General features: G+C 42.7%; 1 protein-coding gene across 8 annotated transcripts in view; it reads left to right on the top strand.

The window, feature by feature from the left end:
• MLLT3 (MLLT3 super elongation complex subunit) overlaps positions 1-17094 on the top strand; it is a 371915-nt gene that overhangs the window by 48428 nt on the left and 306393 nt on the right. For 7 of the 8 annotated variants that reach the window (XM_068234412.1, XM_068234411.1, XM_068234409.1 and 4 more), the window contains one exon: positions 13420-13600. The exons of the other annotated variant lie outside the window; for it this stretch is intronic. In XM_068234412.1, the coding sequence (XP_068090513.1) occupies positions 13504-13600 (97 nt within the window). In that variant the 5' untranslated portion in view covers positions 13420-13503. The remainder of the gene's footprint in view (positions 1-13419; positions 13601-17094) is intronic. 8 annotated transcript variants of the gene reach the window in all.

Here is a 17094-nt window from a genome sequence, read left to right as displayed (position 1 = left end):
TCAAGCAACATTTAGTTTGGATATTATGCTAGGAATACACGGTACCGCTGAATCGAGCCGCTGGATCAATTCCGGCACATCCCCGTGGGTGCCTGGATCGATTCCCGCTCGTCCCCGCCGGCGCTTCATCTTCTGCTCGTTTTCTTCCATTGTCCTGCCCGCGGTATTGAGCACGGAATCGATCCGGCGGGTGATCGGACACGTCAGATTTTATCAATCGAGCCATCAGCGGCTCAATTCAGCGGTACAAAACGTACCGTGTATTCCTGGCATTAGGGTTGTAACTGATGCCCTCTTTGTTTCTGTAAAGTTTTTCTTCCTCAAGTACAAAAGAACCACTTAAGAATGTAGAAAGTGGTAAAGAAAATGCACAATTGCACCCTGAGGCCTTTAATCCAGCATTAGGACAATTAGGATAGCTCTAGACTAATACATTTTCTCTTTTCTTTTTTTTTAATTCCTTCTGCGAAAGACACCCACTACAGTATGTTGTAGTGATAATCTCCTTGACCTCATTTTCCCACCGTGGACTACAGTGAAATGATACAGCCCTAGTCCAGCTTGTAAAGCTGCATTAGTTTTTCCCAGGGCTGTACAGAGTTGGAGTCGGAGTCGGGGCAGTTTTTGGCACTCGGAGTTGGAGTCGTTGATTTCATAAACTGAGGAGTCGGAGTCAGATGATTTGGGTACAAAATCCACAGCTCTGTTAAGTATTAGACTAAGGAGTCAGAGCCATTTTGGGCACCCGGAGTTGGAGTCAGAAGATTTTTGTACAGACTCCACAGCCCTGGTTATTTCACAATATTATGTGCAGTCTATACATTTATTTATTTTTTTGCGATAGATATTAATTGTAAACATTAATCATTGCAGGCTGTGTCCTATAATTTCAATTACTATACAGAAACATATTCCATACTCCTGTATCCCATCATTGCCTCTGTGAGGTAGTCAGGAAGAAACTGACTGAGGGCTCTCACCAGTCTTTTACTGTCAGCAAAGATCACAAGACCCACTTCCTTGTGCTAGTGCAAAATCCTGTTGAGCTACTTTCACACTGGTATGTTAAGGGAATGAGGTGGGGGACATATGGAGGCTGTCCTATGTATTTTTATCAAATAATACCAGTTGCCCGGCTGTCCTGCTGATCTGTCTGAATCACACACTTGAAACAAGCATGCAGCTTATCTTGTCAGATTTTTTTTTTTCACCAGATCTGCATGTTTGTACAGGGTCTATGGGTAAATGTATTAGAAACAGTGGATCAGCAGCACTGCCAGGCAATGTGCATTGCTTTAAAAGGAAATAAATATGTCAGGCTCTATATGTCTCTCACCCCGGGTTCACTTTGTGCTAACGCAATTCAGTTATATTGTAATGGTACTGTTTGCATCGGGGCATTAGTAGTGCGGTACGGCAGGTTCGGTTACCACATAACGCAGCAGTTAAACATACTTTCTATATACTGTATGCGTCTCACTGCAAGCATAACATGCGATGCAACTTTTACCCACTTGTTTTGCGATCCTATTTTTCCAGTGAACGCAACTCAATTCCCCTGTGTGAAAGTAGCCTTTGTGGTCAATACTACAGCTCGGCAAAGCCTAATAAAGATTAGAATCTCCTGTAGTGCCAATGCTGGCCACAAAAAGATAATATTTATATTTAAACATCAGGAGAACACCCACACCGCTACTTGCTCTATTTTTACTGAAGGGATCTCTGAACCACATACAGTAAGGCTGTGTTTCAATATAACATTTTACATGTGTTATTTTATGTTAATTTTTGTGCGAAATTGCGTCTAGCATAATTGACAATCATTACGTGGGAAACTTCTGAAATGTTGTCAGGTTTTTTTTCCCCTGAAACACATGGGGAAAATCACACAATATGGAAATTAGCAGCTACTCTTTCATTGCTGTGCATTTTTTTTTGGTGCAGAAAAATGCAAGTATTTGCATGATGTAGAAATGCAGCCTTACTAATTTTTCAGGCAATGTTTTTGGAACAGCTGCATCAAGTATGCAAATTGTGTGAGAATCGTCACAGTTCTCTATTTACCTTTTATGTGCAACACCAAGCAGCTCCTGGTGACCCAAAACCATTATAAAAGCGATAGGCTTGCTACACACTAGCAATTCTGGATGTAATCCTGGCTTCAGGGGTATAAAGAGATAATTTGCATATTCAGTAGCGATGCATTGTGGGTAACCACAGATGTTCACTTAAAGCTGAATTATCGCAAATTCCTTCTGCTTTAAAGAGAAACTCCGACCAAAAATTGAACTTTATCCCAATCAGTAGCTGATACCCCCCTTTTACATGAGAAATCTATTCCTTTTCACAAACAGACCATCAGGGGGCGCTGTATGACTGATATTGTGGTGAAACTCCTCCCACAAGAAACCCCTCCCACAAGAAAAGTACATACAACAAGGTGTGAACCTTGTTGCATTGTGGAAAATAGCTGTTCACAGCTGTTTCCAACTGCCAAAAACCATGCAGTAGCTACATCACCTGCCAACACTAAAATGTTCACTGGAGTTCCTCTTTAAGAAAGCAAATCACTTCCCTATTTGTACAATGACAAACCTGGGAGGTGAGCAAGGGCTTTATATAAAAGTTGTATACTGATGAGCTTTAAACTACCAAGTACAGTTAGGCTATGTTCACATTATAAATCGCAAGCGCTGAGTATTTTTGTGCGTGATTTATTTATTTTTTTCAAGCGATTCCTGGCGTTTTCTGAGCATTGGGCGATTTTGTGTAAGCGCTTTTGATGAGCAATTGAGATTTTCACTTCCTGATGTCAGTCAGGAAGTGAACTCTTTGAAGCGGAAAAGAATAAATACAATGTATTTATTCTTAAAGCCCCATCTACACGATGGGACATTGCAGCGATCCGGCGGCTCGATTACCTGCCGGATCGCCTCTTCCGCGTGCCCCGGCATCAATACCTGCTCGATTCCCGCTCGTCCCCGCGCCGCGCCGCTTATCTTCAGCTCGATTCCTTGCCATTGTCCCCTAGCGGGGAGCGAGCAGGGAATCGGCGGAAGCAAGATCCGTCCTGTCGGATCTTATCAATTGAGCCGCATCAGCGGCTCGATTGATAAGGAGCATCGCGGCCGCATCTACGCGTGTAGATGCGGCTTAAAAGCGCTCAGGAAATCATTATGCAAAGCACTTTTTCAAGCGCTTAGTGATTTTCCCTATACCTTCCATTGAGCCACAGTGCTCAGGAAATGGTACAGGCAGAGCTTTTGGAAGCGGATTGTAATCAAACTGCTCATATGTGAACACTCTCATAGGGAATCATTGTACAAGTGCTTTTAGGGCGATTTCTAAAATTGCCAGTGCTTAAAAAAATTACACAAACTCTCATCGTGTGAACAAGCCCTTAAAAGGAACCTAAACTGAGAAGGATATGGATTTTTCTTTTTAAAATAATACCAGTTGCCGGACTCTCCCGCTGATCCTGTGTCTCTAATACTTTTTAGCCACAGCCCCTCAACAAGCATGCAGATCAGGTGCTCTGACTGAAGTCAGACTGGATTAGCTCATTCTTGTTTCAGGTGTGTGATTCAACCACTACTGCAGCTAAAGAGATCAGCAGGACTGCCAAGCAACTGGTATTGTTTAAAAGAAAACATCCATATCCCTCTCAGTTAAGGTTCCCTTTAAAGAGAATCTGTATTGTTAAAATCGCACAAAAGTAAACATACCAGTGCGTTAGGGGACATCTCCTATTACCCTCTGTCACAATTTTGCCGCTCCTCGCCGCATTAAAAGTGGTTAAAAACAGTTTTTAAAAGTTTGTTTATAAACAAACCAAATGGCCACCAAAACAGGAAGTAGGTTGATGTACAGTATGTCCACACATAGAAAATACAATCATACACAAGCAGGCTGTATACACCCTTCCTTTTGAATCTCAAGATATCATTTGTGTGTTTCTTTCCCCCTGCAGCTATCTTCCACTGAAGTGTCAGGCTGTTTCTTCCTGCAGAGTGCAGACAGCTCTGCCTGTATGTAATTCCTCAGTATGTGAAAGCCCAGCCAGCTCAGAGGAGGATTTATCCAGCTTGTAAAAGATAAGAGAGAAGAGAGAAGCTGCCCTAATCTAAATAATACACAGGCAGTGTGCAGAGAGGAGGCTGGAGGGGGGAGATGCATCACAGAACTACAACACTGAAGAACTTGGCAGCCTTCCAGACACAGGCTGACAAGTCTGACAAGAGAGAGATAAGTTGATTTATTACAGAGATGGTGATAGTAAAACGTGCTGCAGTAAGCCAGAACACATTAGAATAGCTTTTGGAACTTGTAGGATGATAAAAAACAGGATGCAATTTTTGTTACGGAGTCTCTTTTAAAGGGAAGGTTCAAGCAAAATAAAAAAATGAGTTTCCCTTACCTGGGGCTTCTACCAGCCCAATGCAGCCATCCTGTGCCCTCGTAGTCACTCACTGCTGCTCCAGTCCCCCGCTGGCAACTTTCCGACCTCGGAGGTCGGCGGGCCGCATTGCGTATGTTTTTATGCATTCCCACTAGTGCAGGAACATTAACACATACATTTTTACGCGTTAGTGGTTTAATGCGTAAAAATTGACGCATTGAACCACTAACGCGTAAAAATGTATGTGTTAATGTTCCTGCACTAGTGGGAATGCGTAAAAATGTACGCAATGCGGCCCGCCGACCTCCGAGGTCGGAAAGCTGCCAGCGGGGGACTGTAGCAGCAGTGAGTGACTACGAGGGCACAGGATGGCTGCATGGGGCTGGTAGAAGCCCCAGGTAAGTGAAACTCATTTTTTTATTTTGCTTGAACCTTCCCTTTAAAGAGACTCTGTAACAAATTTTTCAGCCTTAGTTCTTCTATCCTATAAGTTCCTATGCCTGTTCTAATCTGCTCTGGCTTACTGCAGTCTTTCCTAACTGCACTGTCTCTGTAATAAATCAATGTATCTTTCCTCTGTCCTGTTTGTCGGGCTAAAGCTTGATTGTGTGGAATGTGCAGGGCTGCTTGTGATTGGTAGAAGCGATACACACCCTCTGCAGGCCCCCTGCATACTCTGAATGACTCATACACTATGCTTAGCTGAGCCTATTAGAAGCTGGTTAGTTTGTTTGTAAACACTGCCTAAAACTGTTAATTACAAGCCAGGATTGCAGCAGAGAGTGGCAGAAACAGCACAGCGGGGCACAGGAGAAAATAATGAATAGAATGGTATGCTTTTTATTGTAAGAATATTAGAGTACAGATTCTCTTTAAGGTGTTCTTATATCAGATGATGTATGGGCAGATTGACCAAGAGACAGATCTCTCTGATCAAATGTGATTGGAGAGAGATCTGCTGCTTGCCCATACACCACAGGCTGATTCTTATCGATTTCAGAATGAAATCATTTGGGGAATCGGCCTTGTGATGCTGCATCCACTGCCCCTGGTAGTGTCCCTCCTAATTTAAAATGTGCCCCATGCGGTATACTTTACCTGTTGGTGTCCGCCGCCGGCTCTGCGCCCCATCGACATTCACGCGCCCCATGTGGTTGCCTGTATAACATGGGCACGTGTGATCTCACACACGCGCCCATGTTCTCGTAGACAACTATGTGGGGTGCGTATATGTGGACAGAGCATGGAGCCAGCGGCAGACGCAGACAGGTAAAGTATACCGCATGGGGCACATTTTACACGGGGGGTGGGGGTTTGGTTCTGTCATGTTCATGCTTGTCCTGAAGTTGCGTGCCATTATCTCTGCGCACCCAATTGAGCATGTCGGCCTTACATCTTGCAGCATGTCTGATTGATATACATGCCCAAAATTGGTCACATTGTCAATCAGGCATGCTGTTGGTGGCACCGATTTTAATCCTGTCCGATTTATAATTGAATTGGATGGTCGATCGGCTGCCAAGTCATCTGATGTATGGCCACCTTAAATCTGTGAACTGTATGAGAATGATGTTACCACTTTTGTTTTGTTTAGTAATGAGCTTCTATACGCCATGGGAGTGATGTACTTAGAATAATATATGTTCATATTTCATCCAATCATAATTTGTTTGGCTGCAGGGAGTTTAGTTGAATTGTAATGTTTCTTCTAGCAATGAAGTCAATAGAGACATGCTGACTCATTGGTAAAGGGAGCACTGTAAATTAATCTATAAACAATCAGACATCAGCTTTCATGTGATTAGAGGAGATGATGCAAAGAGTGAGGCAGGGGTGACACTTGGGGCTCTTTCCCACTAAGACGTTGCGTTAGATGCGACGTTAAGGTCGCATAACGTGCCCCTAACACAACACATGTGAGCTTTAAAGTTGGACGTTATATAGAGCCGCGTTATGCATCTCTTGATGTGTCCGTGCTGTTTACTTTTTGACGCATACTATCGGCCGAAAACGGCGCACGCGGCAAAAGACTGTGGAGAGCACGTGATCGGAACACTCCACATCACGTGGTCCCGCCAGCCAATAAGCGGCCGCTCCAGGAAGAACACTGCAATGCATATTAATTAGCCATGCGGCTGGCCACAATAGCGGACTCTCCCCTTCTCCTCTCCTGCACGAAAAGAAAAAAAACATTACTGAGCATGTGCAAACAGTCTAATGCGGCTAAAACCGCGTATAACTCACAGCATGCTGCACTTTCTTTAAACGTCCAGTGTTACACTGTAACGCAACGTGGGCACTGTGAACAGCCCAATGATTTTTTTTCATTACTGTGAGTTGGGCTGACTTACAGGCTGCTTTAACGTGCACCTGTAACGTCCCACTGTGAAACCAGCCTAATACTAGGTACACACTGAGATTTTCTGGCTGATTTACTGTCAGATTGATTATTTCCAACATGTCCGATCTGCTTTGTGATCGATTTCAGAGCATTTTACGATCGATTTCTGTCCAGTTCAATAGGAAATCGATCGGAAAATACTCAAATCGATCGGAAATCAGATTGGACATGTTGGAAATAATCGATTTGACAGTAAATCGGCCAGAAAATCTCATAGTGTGTACCTAGCATTAGGTGAATTGTGCACAGTTTTCCCGCATGCAGAAATACCCCAGATGTGACCTCTCATGTTAATCAGTGGGCTGGCTCATATTATTGCGGTACTTACTTGCATGTAAAAAAAATGCTGCTTGAGCCACTTTTTTGCACATTGCGTGCAATTCCCATTGCCTACTGGATTCAACTGCTGACTTGGCGGATGCATGCAGAAAACGCACACTAAGAACAAAAAAAATGTTCCTTGTCAAATATGTTCCAGTGTGAATAAAATAAATGCATAAAATGATTAAAGAAAAAAAAAAGTATTCTATGCAACCAATCAGGCTAAACCTCTCACTTCGAGAGTCTACTTCTGTAGTGCAGATTGATAAATTTAAGGGAAGAATTTATTGGATCACTATAAACTAGGTTAAAAACCTGTCTTCCCCCCCGCAGCCTTAGGTAGATTGGCGGACAGTGACTCGATCCATACGACACCTTGAAGATCGTGAAGAAGTTTATTCAAACTGTGCAGATCATACACCAATGAACAAATGGATAGGTCAAAAAATCATAGTGTGAGCAGCTAGCAGAAGCATGTAGCTGAGATGCAGGGTTGAGCTAGAATGAGCAGTGAGGGAGGAGACAAAGAGATGAGAGGAGGGTAAGGGAAGAGAGAGGAGACACACTTGAAAAAAGCAAACTATGCATGTGTAACATGACACGGACCCCAAATGTTGCCCAATCCCTGCGAGCGACAGTCCTTGTACATGTGGTCAAGGCTTGATACAGCAAATGACTGTCTAATCCCCATCAGAGGTCAGTTGAGTAGGATTTATTTAGCATATTGCATCATTAGATTCTGATTAGGTTTCAGTTGAAATCTGGGCTAGAATCAGTTGAACCATTGTTCAGTGCAGCTGATAACTATGCAGCCAGTTCTCACCTCCCCTAGCCTCCAGACCAGTGCAGCATCTTTACAGAACTGTCACAATCCTTGCAGGTGACAGTCCTCGTACGAGGCTTTAGGGCCCAACACACTTGCATGTTTGTATGCATTTTCCAGCACTGTCTGTAACATTGACGTGTGGCTGAAAAATGCACAGAAGCTGCAAGTGTGCCCAGACCCTAAAGGCATAAGAGGGTTGGTGTAAGAAGAGGTTGGTTTATTAGGTTAGGAAGTTAAAGGGAACCAAGCACCACTTTTCTCTTCCTGGCTTCTAATAGCTATAGGAGCTGCCATTTTCCCCTCCCCTTCTGGCTGTCAATTATTTATTGAAGTAGGAGAGAATAGGGTAATAAAGGCCTGTGCTAAAGCATGAAAAAGAAGTAAAATTAAAGTTTTTAAAGGTGTGTTTTTTGTTTTTGTTTTGTTTTTTTAGTCACATTGTTGGCATGAAGCCACGATCCGCAGCACCACTCTTGAAGAGAGAGCTCTTTATTCAGACACGTAATTAAAATCACATGCCAAAAAAAAAAATGGGCTTAGATGCAGCTACAGCCCGCTGTTTCGAATGCTTCTTTGTCAAGCTCATAGCTGCATCTAAGCCAATTTTTTTGTCATGTGATTTTAATTACGTGTCTTAATAAAGAGCTATCTCTTCAAGAGTGGTGCTGCTGATCTTGGCTTCTTGAATCGGCGACCCTTGGGCATCAGGGTCATATCAGCTTTAGCACACTCCTATCTCCATTGGAGTGCTTGGTCTAATGCTACATACACACTTGAGATAAAAGTCTTTGGAAAAGGCAAGATCACAGACCAATTTTACCCCCTTCCATGTAATATGAGAGCCATACTCTACACAGTCTAGTCTATGGAGCTGCACTCCCCATCAGATAAAATCTTTGCAGGATGCTGCACACAAAGATGCTGTACAGACACAAAAGATCAGTATCTGCAAAATATCTGTTTCTGCAAAAGATCCATTCCTGCAAAATGCATTCATAGTCTATGATATCTGCAGATCCTCATACACACCTTGTTTAACAGACAATCATCTGCAGATCAGATCCACCAGGAAAAATTTTCAGATCTGCAGATGATTGCCAGATATGCAGATGAAGTCTGTTAAACAAGGTGTGTATGAGGATCTGCAAATATCACAGACTATGAATGCATTTTGAAGGAATGGATCTTTTGCAGGAACAGATCTTTTGCAGATACTGATCTTTTGAATGTATACAGCATCTTTGTGTGCAGCATCTTGCAAAGATTTTATCTGATGGGGAGTGCAGCTCCATAGAATAGAATTGGTCTGTGATCTTGCCTTTTCCAAAGACTTTTATCTAAAGTGTGTATGTAGCATAACACTGTGTGAATCACATTGTTGGTATGCATTTTTAAAGTGCTATAGAGATGTCCTGGGTGCTAAAAATGGTGCTTGGTTCATTTTAAGGCAAAGTGCTAAGAAGTACGGTAGTTGCTAGGTGTGAGAGGAAGGTTGGGGTTAAGTGTGAATTAGGAGGTTTACGGCATAGGATAGGATGAGGTTAATAGTATTGGTTATGCTTGGGCTTTAAGCGGATCCAAGATGAAAAACTATAACAAGTAACTTATCTATATATCTTATCTAAAGTTTAGATAGTTTATACAGCATATCTAGTTGCAAACGGCTTCAAAAGTTTGATTTATTCCTGTGATACAATGAGGGCAGCAATTTTCTGTTTGTCACAGGCTGAGGGCTGGAGATGCTATCAGCTTGCCTGTGTGTAAATTCAGTCCCCTCTCCTCCTCCTCCCTCCTCCCCTCTGCCTCTGAAATCAATGCCTAGTAACCTTCTCCTCCTGCTGCCTAGACTGAGCTCCCATAAACCCTTGCTACAGTGCCAAGGCACAAAAGGAGCTGTGGGCGAGGCTTGTTTAGTTTATAGGGAATTAGAGTATTAAAACAAAGTATTTGTCTTGAGGAAATCCCTATAAACTATATATGAAAGGAACACAACTATGCAATGAGTAAAAGATTATCTTGGATCCACTTTAAAGAAGGGAATATTATGATGGGGGTAGGTCCATTGTTCATTGTCAGGAGAATAATAATGTTGAAGTTTGGGTTAAAGGTTAGACCTCAGGAAGAGGACTTCTTAATGAGGAATCCGTTAAAGTACAGCTGAAATGAGTTATATGGTGGCTGATATATTTCTTCCCTTTTAATCAGTACCAGTTGCCTTCCCTGTCCTGCTGATCTTATTGACTGCAATAATATCTGAATCACACACCTGAAATAAGCATGTGGCTAATCCAGTCACATTTCAGTCAGGAACATCTAATGGGCATGCTTGTTCAGGGTCTATGTCTAAAACTATAAGGACCGGTTCACACCAGCAGTGCTTTTAAAAGCAGCAATGATTTGAAAAGCTCTTGCTAATGAAATGGGGTGTATGTGTTCGCTTGAGCCATGAGATTTAAAAAAAACAAAACGCACATAGCCTTACATTAGCAGGTGTTTTTCAAATCACAGGGTTTGAAAAAGCGCTGGTAGTGTGAACCAGGTCCTTTCACACTGAATCCGTTGCATCTACAATGAACAATAACATTGCATCCCAACATGAAGCAATTATATTTCTATGGTATGTTCACACCTGATCTTGTCAGTGTAACGCACAGAATGCTGTGCGTTTACCAGACGATGTTTACATTTACTTTGGCAGCAAAGCATGTTTTCATTGTACTGTATGCTTCACTGTATGGTCATACCACAAGTGTAACACGTGATGCCACTTTTCGGCAACATTGCAATGCTATTGCACTGTAACTTGCACAGTGTAGAAGGACATTAGGCTGGCCTTTTAGTTAATTGTGGTATAACCACTGCAAATTACAGCTTTGTTTACCATGAGGCATGGTATATTTCTCTGCCCTCTCATTGGTCAATTAGATCAGTGTTCTCCCCAGGCTCTTTTGGCCGGGTGCTCCACCCGGCTAGTTTTGGTGAGCACCCGGCTGCCATCGCCTCACCTCCTCCTATGCTGTAAGCAGAGTTGTGCAGAGAAGCGCCAGCCCTGCACCCTGCATTCTCTCATCTCGCACCACCCAACTACTATTTCATGCCACCCGGCTGGAAAAAAATCTCTGAAGAGAATACTGTAGATGATCTGATATTGCCAATCATCCTGTGATTGGCAAAGACCTATAGGAGGCATTCTCAGCAGTACTACACATTGTGGCAATGTTTACTTTTAAATCTAGACATTTTAAAAAAATTCCATGGCATGGCTATTAGATCCGTGTGCAATCTCACATTGGCACGGGTGCCATGTCCGATTCAGAAACTGATGCTGCGCCCTAATGGAAACGTAGCCTCACTCTTTGTGGCCAGCAGTGTCATCTTTCTAGTCATCGCCCCCCCCCCCCCCCCCCCCTCTGCCCAGTCTAATAAAGCATTTGACCAACACCCTTTGAAAACACATTATTTGTTAAAGTCACATGTACCTCATCGCCCTGCACTGTTTGCAGAGAGAAGTCATAGTGTGAAAGAACTAGCCCGGAAGATTAGACCCTTATGATGTTCAGCTGCAGTTCTGGCAACAGAGTTAATGGGAATGGATAGATATAGGTGTTTGCCATGGTCACCCTTTTTAGCTCCTCCCTATATAGCTCACGTGGGTGATGATGTAATGGGCTACCTTGGACATCAACCACAGGCCTGGTATGTTCAATAAATTGCTTTGTGATCTCAACAGGAAAGACAATAGAGGCCAGAGTTTGTTTGTTAGATCACTTTGAGGTTACATTTTTAAGGAATGCAAATTAATGAACAGCTTAAAATCACTGCTCACTGCAGTACAAAACAGCGGGTATATCCTCAATAATAGCAACATTCTCTTTGCTATCTCATTTTAGAATTATCAGATCCTTAAAATGAGTTGGAAGTTATTGATCAGTTTTTGAGTAAAGCTTTAAAATGATTAAATTTGCCTGAAATCAGTTGTTTTCTTTCAGCAGTATGTAACATACTTGAGACATTAAGTGGTCATTATCCATTACTGTTGATCAGGAGAGGAGTAGGAGAATGATGTTGGTTTCTGTAGATGTTAGCAGACATCTCTCATCATGAAAGAACATTAGCCACAGTTGCTCTGCCAACTCCACCTCGGGGACAATGTAAATTCCTTTTGTTGGGCAGCTGTCTGGTTTTACAGACCAGGAAATGTTCCTAGGTTAGGAACACAAGAAACTAGGAGAATATTAAGCATCTTATCTTTGTGTGTTCCTTTTTTTCTTTTTTCCTTGGTGTGTGTTTTTTTTTTTTTAATACTTTTAGGGCTGGCTCAGATGGGCGGCTGGTAATGTCTTGTTTAGCTGATGCTTAACACTTTTCTGTTAAAGACGATACAATGGGATCTAGAGCAATATTTACATGAATGATGCCGACTGCTATCACCATTGTTTAAAAGAAGCTTCCGTTCATTTGAATGGAATGGTGGTAGATCCCTTATTGCATTATTATTTTTTATTATTTATTGTATTTATAAAGCGCCAACATATTACTCAGCGCTGGACAATAAATAGGGATACATACAATATTTAGGGGTGACATACAGCAAAATGACAATACCTGAATACAAGAAAGATCAGATCATGCAGCACAGTATGAGTACAAGGTAATGCTTAGTCAGTCACTGGATGGAGCATGGAGATTAGGCAAGTTAGGTTCACTCAGATGCATAGCATGAGTGCACAGTAATGGAGGTGCATGATCAGGTTGGACACAAAAGGAGGAGGACCCTGCCCAAAGGCTTACAATCTAAAGGGAGAGGTAGGGACACGAAAGGTAGGGGACCAGAGTTCAGCTGTGGGTTTAGAGCACTTGTGAGGGGTAGTAGGCCAGAGTGAAAAGGTGAGTTTTGAGGGCTTTCTTGAAGATGTTGGAGGGGGCTGCCCTAATGGGTGGAGGTAGGGAATTCCATAGTGTTGGAGCAGCTCTTGAGAAGTCCTGGAGGCGTGCATGGGACTGGGTGATGTGGGGGGCGGTTAGGCGAAGTTCATTGGAAGAGCGGAGTGAGCGGCTAGGTGTGTACCTCTGAGTAAGATCGGAAATGTAGGTTGGCCAGGTTTTGTGGACAGATTTGTAGGTCAGACACAGTATCTTGAATCTGATTCTGGACTGGATAGGAAGCCAGTGGAGGGATTCAAGGAGGGGATCTGCCATGGTGGAGCGATGGGAGGAGTGGATAATTCTGGCTGCTGCATTCATGATGGACTGCAGTGGGGCTGTTCGGGTCATAGGGAGACCAGACAGCAGGGCATTGCAGTAGTCAAGACGGGAAATTATGTTATTGCATGACACTTTTGTTGGCTGGTGAAAAGTCACGTCTACAAGCCTCATGTGAACCATCCCTTATTTGACTTTTCTGCTCTAGTTATGTCACGTCACTGTTCGATCTTTTCATACATTCATGCTGTTCTCTTGCTTGCTTTGCAGTGTGCTGTACAGGTAAAGCTGGAACTGGGTCATAGAGCCCAGGTAAGGAAGAAACCAACCCTTGAGGGATTCACCCATGATTGGATGGTATTTGTCAGAGGACCAGAGCACAGTAACATTCAGCATTTTGTGGAGAAAGTTGTTTTTCACTTGCATGAGAGCTTTCCAAGACCCAAACGAGGTAAGGAGCCTTGTTTTTATGGCTTAATGGGTTACATTGATTACTGTGGACTATCACATGGCTTCATGTTCCATAGGTATTTGATTTTTTTGTGGTATACAATATCATCAGATATTGGATTGTTAATTGCATAAGACAACATTTTTCTTCTTTGTTCTTGGCATTCTAGTACAAATATTTGTTTCTTGTGATACTTTCAAGATTGTTTGTTTAAAAGAGAATATCACTTCTCTATTGCCTTTTTAGTACTGCTATAGATTAACTGCTATGAGCAAAAATGTAATGCTTGTATTTCTTGCACATGGGAATGATTGTAATCAGAACTTTAGTATGTGTTTGTTTCCACATACAGTGTTTGACAGCATAGGCCAGAGCTGTCTAGTCTTGGGTGGTATAGATGGAATATGCTCTTTTTGGCAAATGATCCTATAATAGAAGGCACAAACCTCTTCTGTTGCCTGATTGTATTTGTCAGTTGTCTGAAGGAAGACTCAGAACTGTGTCTGCACATCTGCCACCATGTGTCTATAGCCAGGTTTAGGGCATATTAATATTTTTCTAGGCTTGGGACTAGGCTTTCAACTGTATATCAAGCTGGAGTAGTGTTTTGGTATATCAGGGTGCCTCTTCTATTGTTATAGATTCAGACAAAACAGTCATGCAGACTTTCATTATGAATTTTAAAGATCTTTGCATTTGCCAGTCTGGACTTATGAATGTGCTAAGAGTATGACTTTGGTAATATCTGTGAAATGTAACATGTTATATAATACAGGCACGGTAAGAGGAAGTCGAGTGATTGAGTGGGGGAGCTTGGGTTCAGGATAAGGGCCCGTTTAGTGCCGAATTCAGCACGTATCTGCAGCATTTCCTCGCAGGCCCAAGGGGTGGGAAACGCAGCCTATCTTCCACATAGGCCTGCAGTCCAGTGCACACCGCTGTGTGATTCTGGATTGCATGCTGCAGATTCCTGCAGCCTGTCTAATCCTTAAAGCTCTGCTCCCAGTATAAATAAGCCATATTGGCCTCTAGTAACTGCAGACCGATTTCCGATTGATCTCCGCATGAAATCTTTCAGGAATCGCCCATGGGACATCGCCTCACCGTCCCCAGCCGCGTTCCCACAAATATCAATTTAACCACCCCAGCATTAATGCTTTACCTTTCCCGTGTCCGCTGCTATGTTGGGGGGGTACATCTTTATTTGGGGGGGCGTGGGCGATTATAGCACAACATTACCGCTATGCCACTGGTCGAGCTTTTCGGCTCGAGATTTTCAAGCATATCCAATCAGTATATGCAACCAATTTCGTCCTAAAGTTGATTGCATCTTCAATCAGGCTTTCTGTTGGCAGCACCAATTTTTATCTGATTCAATAATTAGCGAATTGGGTGGACTATCAGCCACCAACTCTACAGATGTATGACCACCTTGTCTGTACTCTTTATCTTCTCATCACTATACTTCAGCACTCATAAGTAGTGAGTAAAGTCTTGTCCTAAAGCCATGTGTCTTGTGTACAAGGTTGCCTTAATCCCCCTTGAAGTATCAACTAGCCACATGTCTGTATAGACTTGGCCCTAAACTGTTGCTGTTGAGAGATTGGACTCCATCCCTGCCAGACAACAGTGTGTGTATGTTTGTCCATGCACATGTAGGAGTAGTGAAGAGTCATGTGTTCAACAATCCCAGTATATTTTAAAACCGAGCTAAAACCAGTGAAGCAAATATATTACTTAATCAAAGCCCTGTAGTGGATCCATGGATATGAATCTGGCATAACACAGGAGTGTTTAATAACAATAATAGCACAAATTCTGTTAGCAAGCCGATATTAATTGCATTTTCTGAGCATCTGTGCTGGACAGTGGGAGACGTGAGGAGAGGGGGGTAAGGAGTGATCATGTGGCAGTAAGTCAAGGTAAGCTGCAAATTAGTTGGCTATTTAGTAGTCAGTCTGAACTGCAATTTTCTTGTGGCTGGATGAGGGCTCGTTTCCACTATAGCAAATCCGCATGCAGGCACTGCATGCGGATTCGCATAGACAATACAAGTGGATGGGATTGTTTCCACTTGTGCGGGTGCGTTTTGGTGTGCGGGGAAAATCTGCACGGCAGAGCCGTCAGATTTCGCGTGTGGCAGGAATGCGGGCGCTTTTAATAGGGAAATCGCATGCGGCTTTGTCATGCGGTTTTCCCTGCGATTTCGCGTACGATTTCGCATGTAAGGCTATGGAACTTTACACAGGCAGTGACATGGTTAAATTCGCCTGCTTCCTAGCCATGCGAAATCGCGTGGAAAACAGCATGCGGAAAGGCATCCGCATGCGATTTCATCCGCAGTGGAATCCAGGCGATTCGCAACAGTGGAAACAAGCCCTAAGTAAAGAGGAGAGATTTTCAGAGTAAAAAACATAATCTGTGCTGGAATTGAACAGTTCTGTTGTCAGACACAAGTGCACAAAGAGCAAGAGCTTAAGTCATTTTCTTTTGATTTCTTTAATTTTAGTGAATTTGTAAAAAGGCTAATGTGCCATGTTTTAAAATATTGTAAATAACTTAATGTATGTTTTATATTGCACACTTGCATACAGTGTGTAAACGCTTTCTGTAATGACTCTGTTTATTGTGCTCGCTTGAATAAATGTATCTACCTCATAAAATATATTACCATTAAGTAATTTATTTTACCTCTGCACTCAGCTGGATGGCTTGGATAAGGAAATCCTAGTACACATTCGTATACGTCTCCTGCATTATGGGTCGATCTGCTGAATGCCACAAGCCACTTTTCCTATCTCCTATATTTGCTAAATGATTTGGCTGTTAGAACACTGGCTGGGATTGCAAGGCTAGTTTTACAGAAGTAGCTTGATGAAGGCATTTAAATCCCACATATGGAATGTTTAAGCAGTCAGATATTTATTTTCCAGAGTTTTGGATGGACAGACCTCCCGCCCTGATTTAATGTATACATTGTGCATGTCAGTCTTTGATTTCAGTCTCTATGTAAATAGATACCTCTAAGACCCCATTTGTGGGCGTCTTGGAGAATTACATTAGTCTCTCAATGGTTTATATTGTTGGTGTTTTGTGTGCTGCTCCCTTGCAGTGTCTTTGGTGGTGACTTTCGCAGTTAAGGCATTTGATTTATGTATGTATATGTGCATTGTATTTGTTGTGTGGCTGATGAATATATGAGGCAAAAACTCACACTGTACAGTATCCAGCTCTTGTTGCCAGTGCTAAGAAACCAGACTTTTTATTTCAAATTCAGGCAGAAGACTGTAAAGAAGTAGAAAGAGCTGTGCTGCATTCACAGATTTGAAAACAATCTTTATGTGAATGGTTTTAGCGATCAGTTAACCTGGCGTTCTGGGTAATGCGTACATAACTGGGGGGGAGGCAGCCCCTTTAGCGGCGAATCGGTGTGGAGCGGCGGCGATCGGACAGAACATGTTAGTGCTAGCTACATGTTCTGCAAAAAAAAGTAA

This window comes from Hyperolius riggenbachi, chromosome 1 (genome assembly GCF_040937935.1).
Source record: "Hyperolius riggenbachi isolate aHypRig1 chromosome 1, aHypRig1.pri, whole genome shotgun sequence".
NCBI classification, from domain to species: Eukaryota; Metazoa; Chordata; class Amphibia; order Anura; family Hyperoliidae; genus Hyperolius; species Hyperolius riggenbachi.
This window is presented reverse-complemented; position numbering and strand designations above follow the sequence as displayed.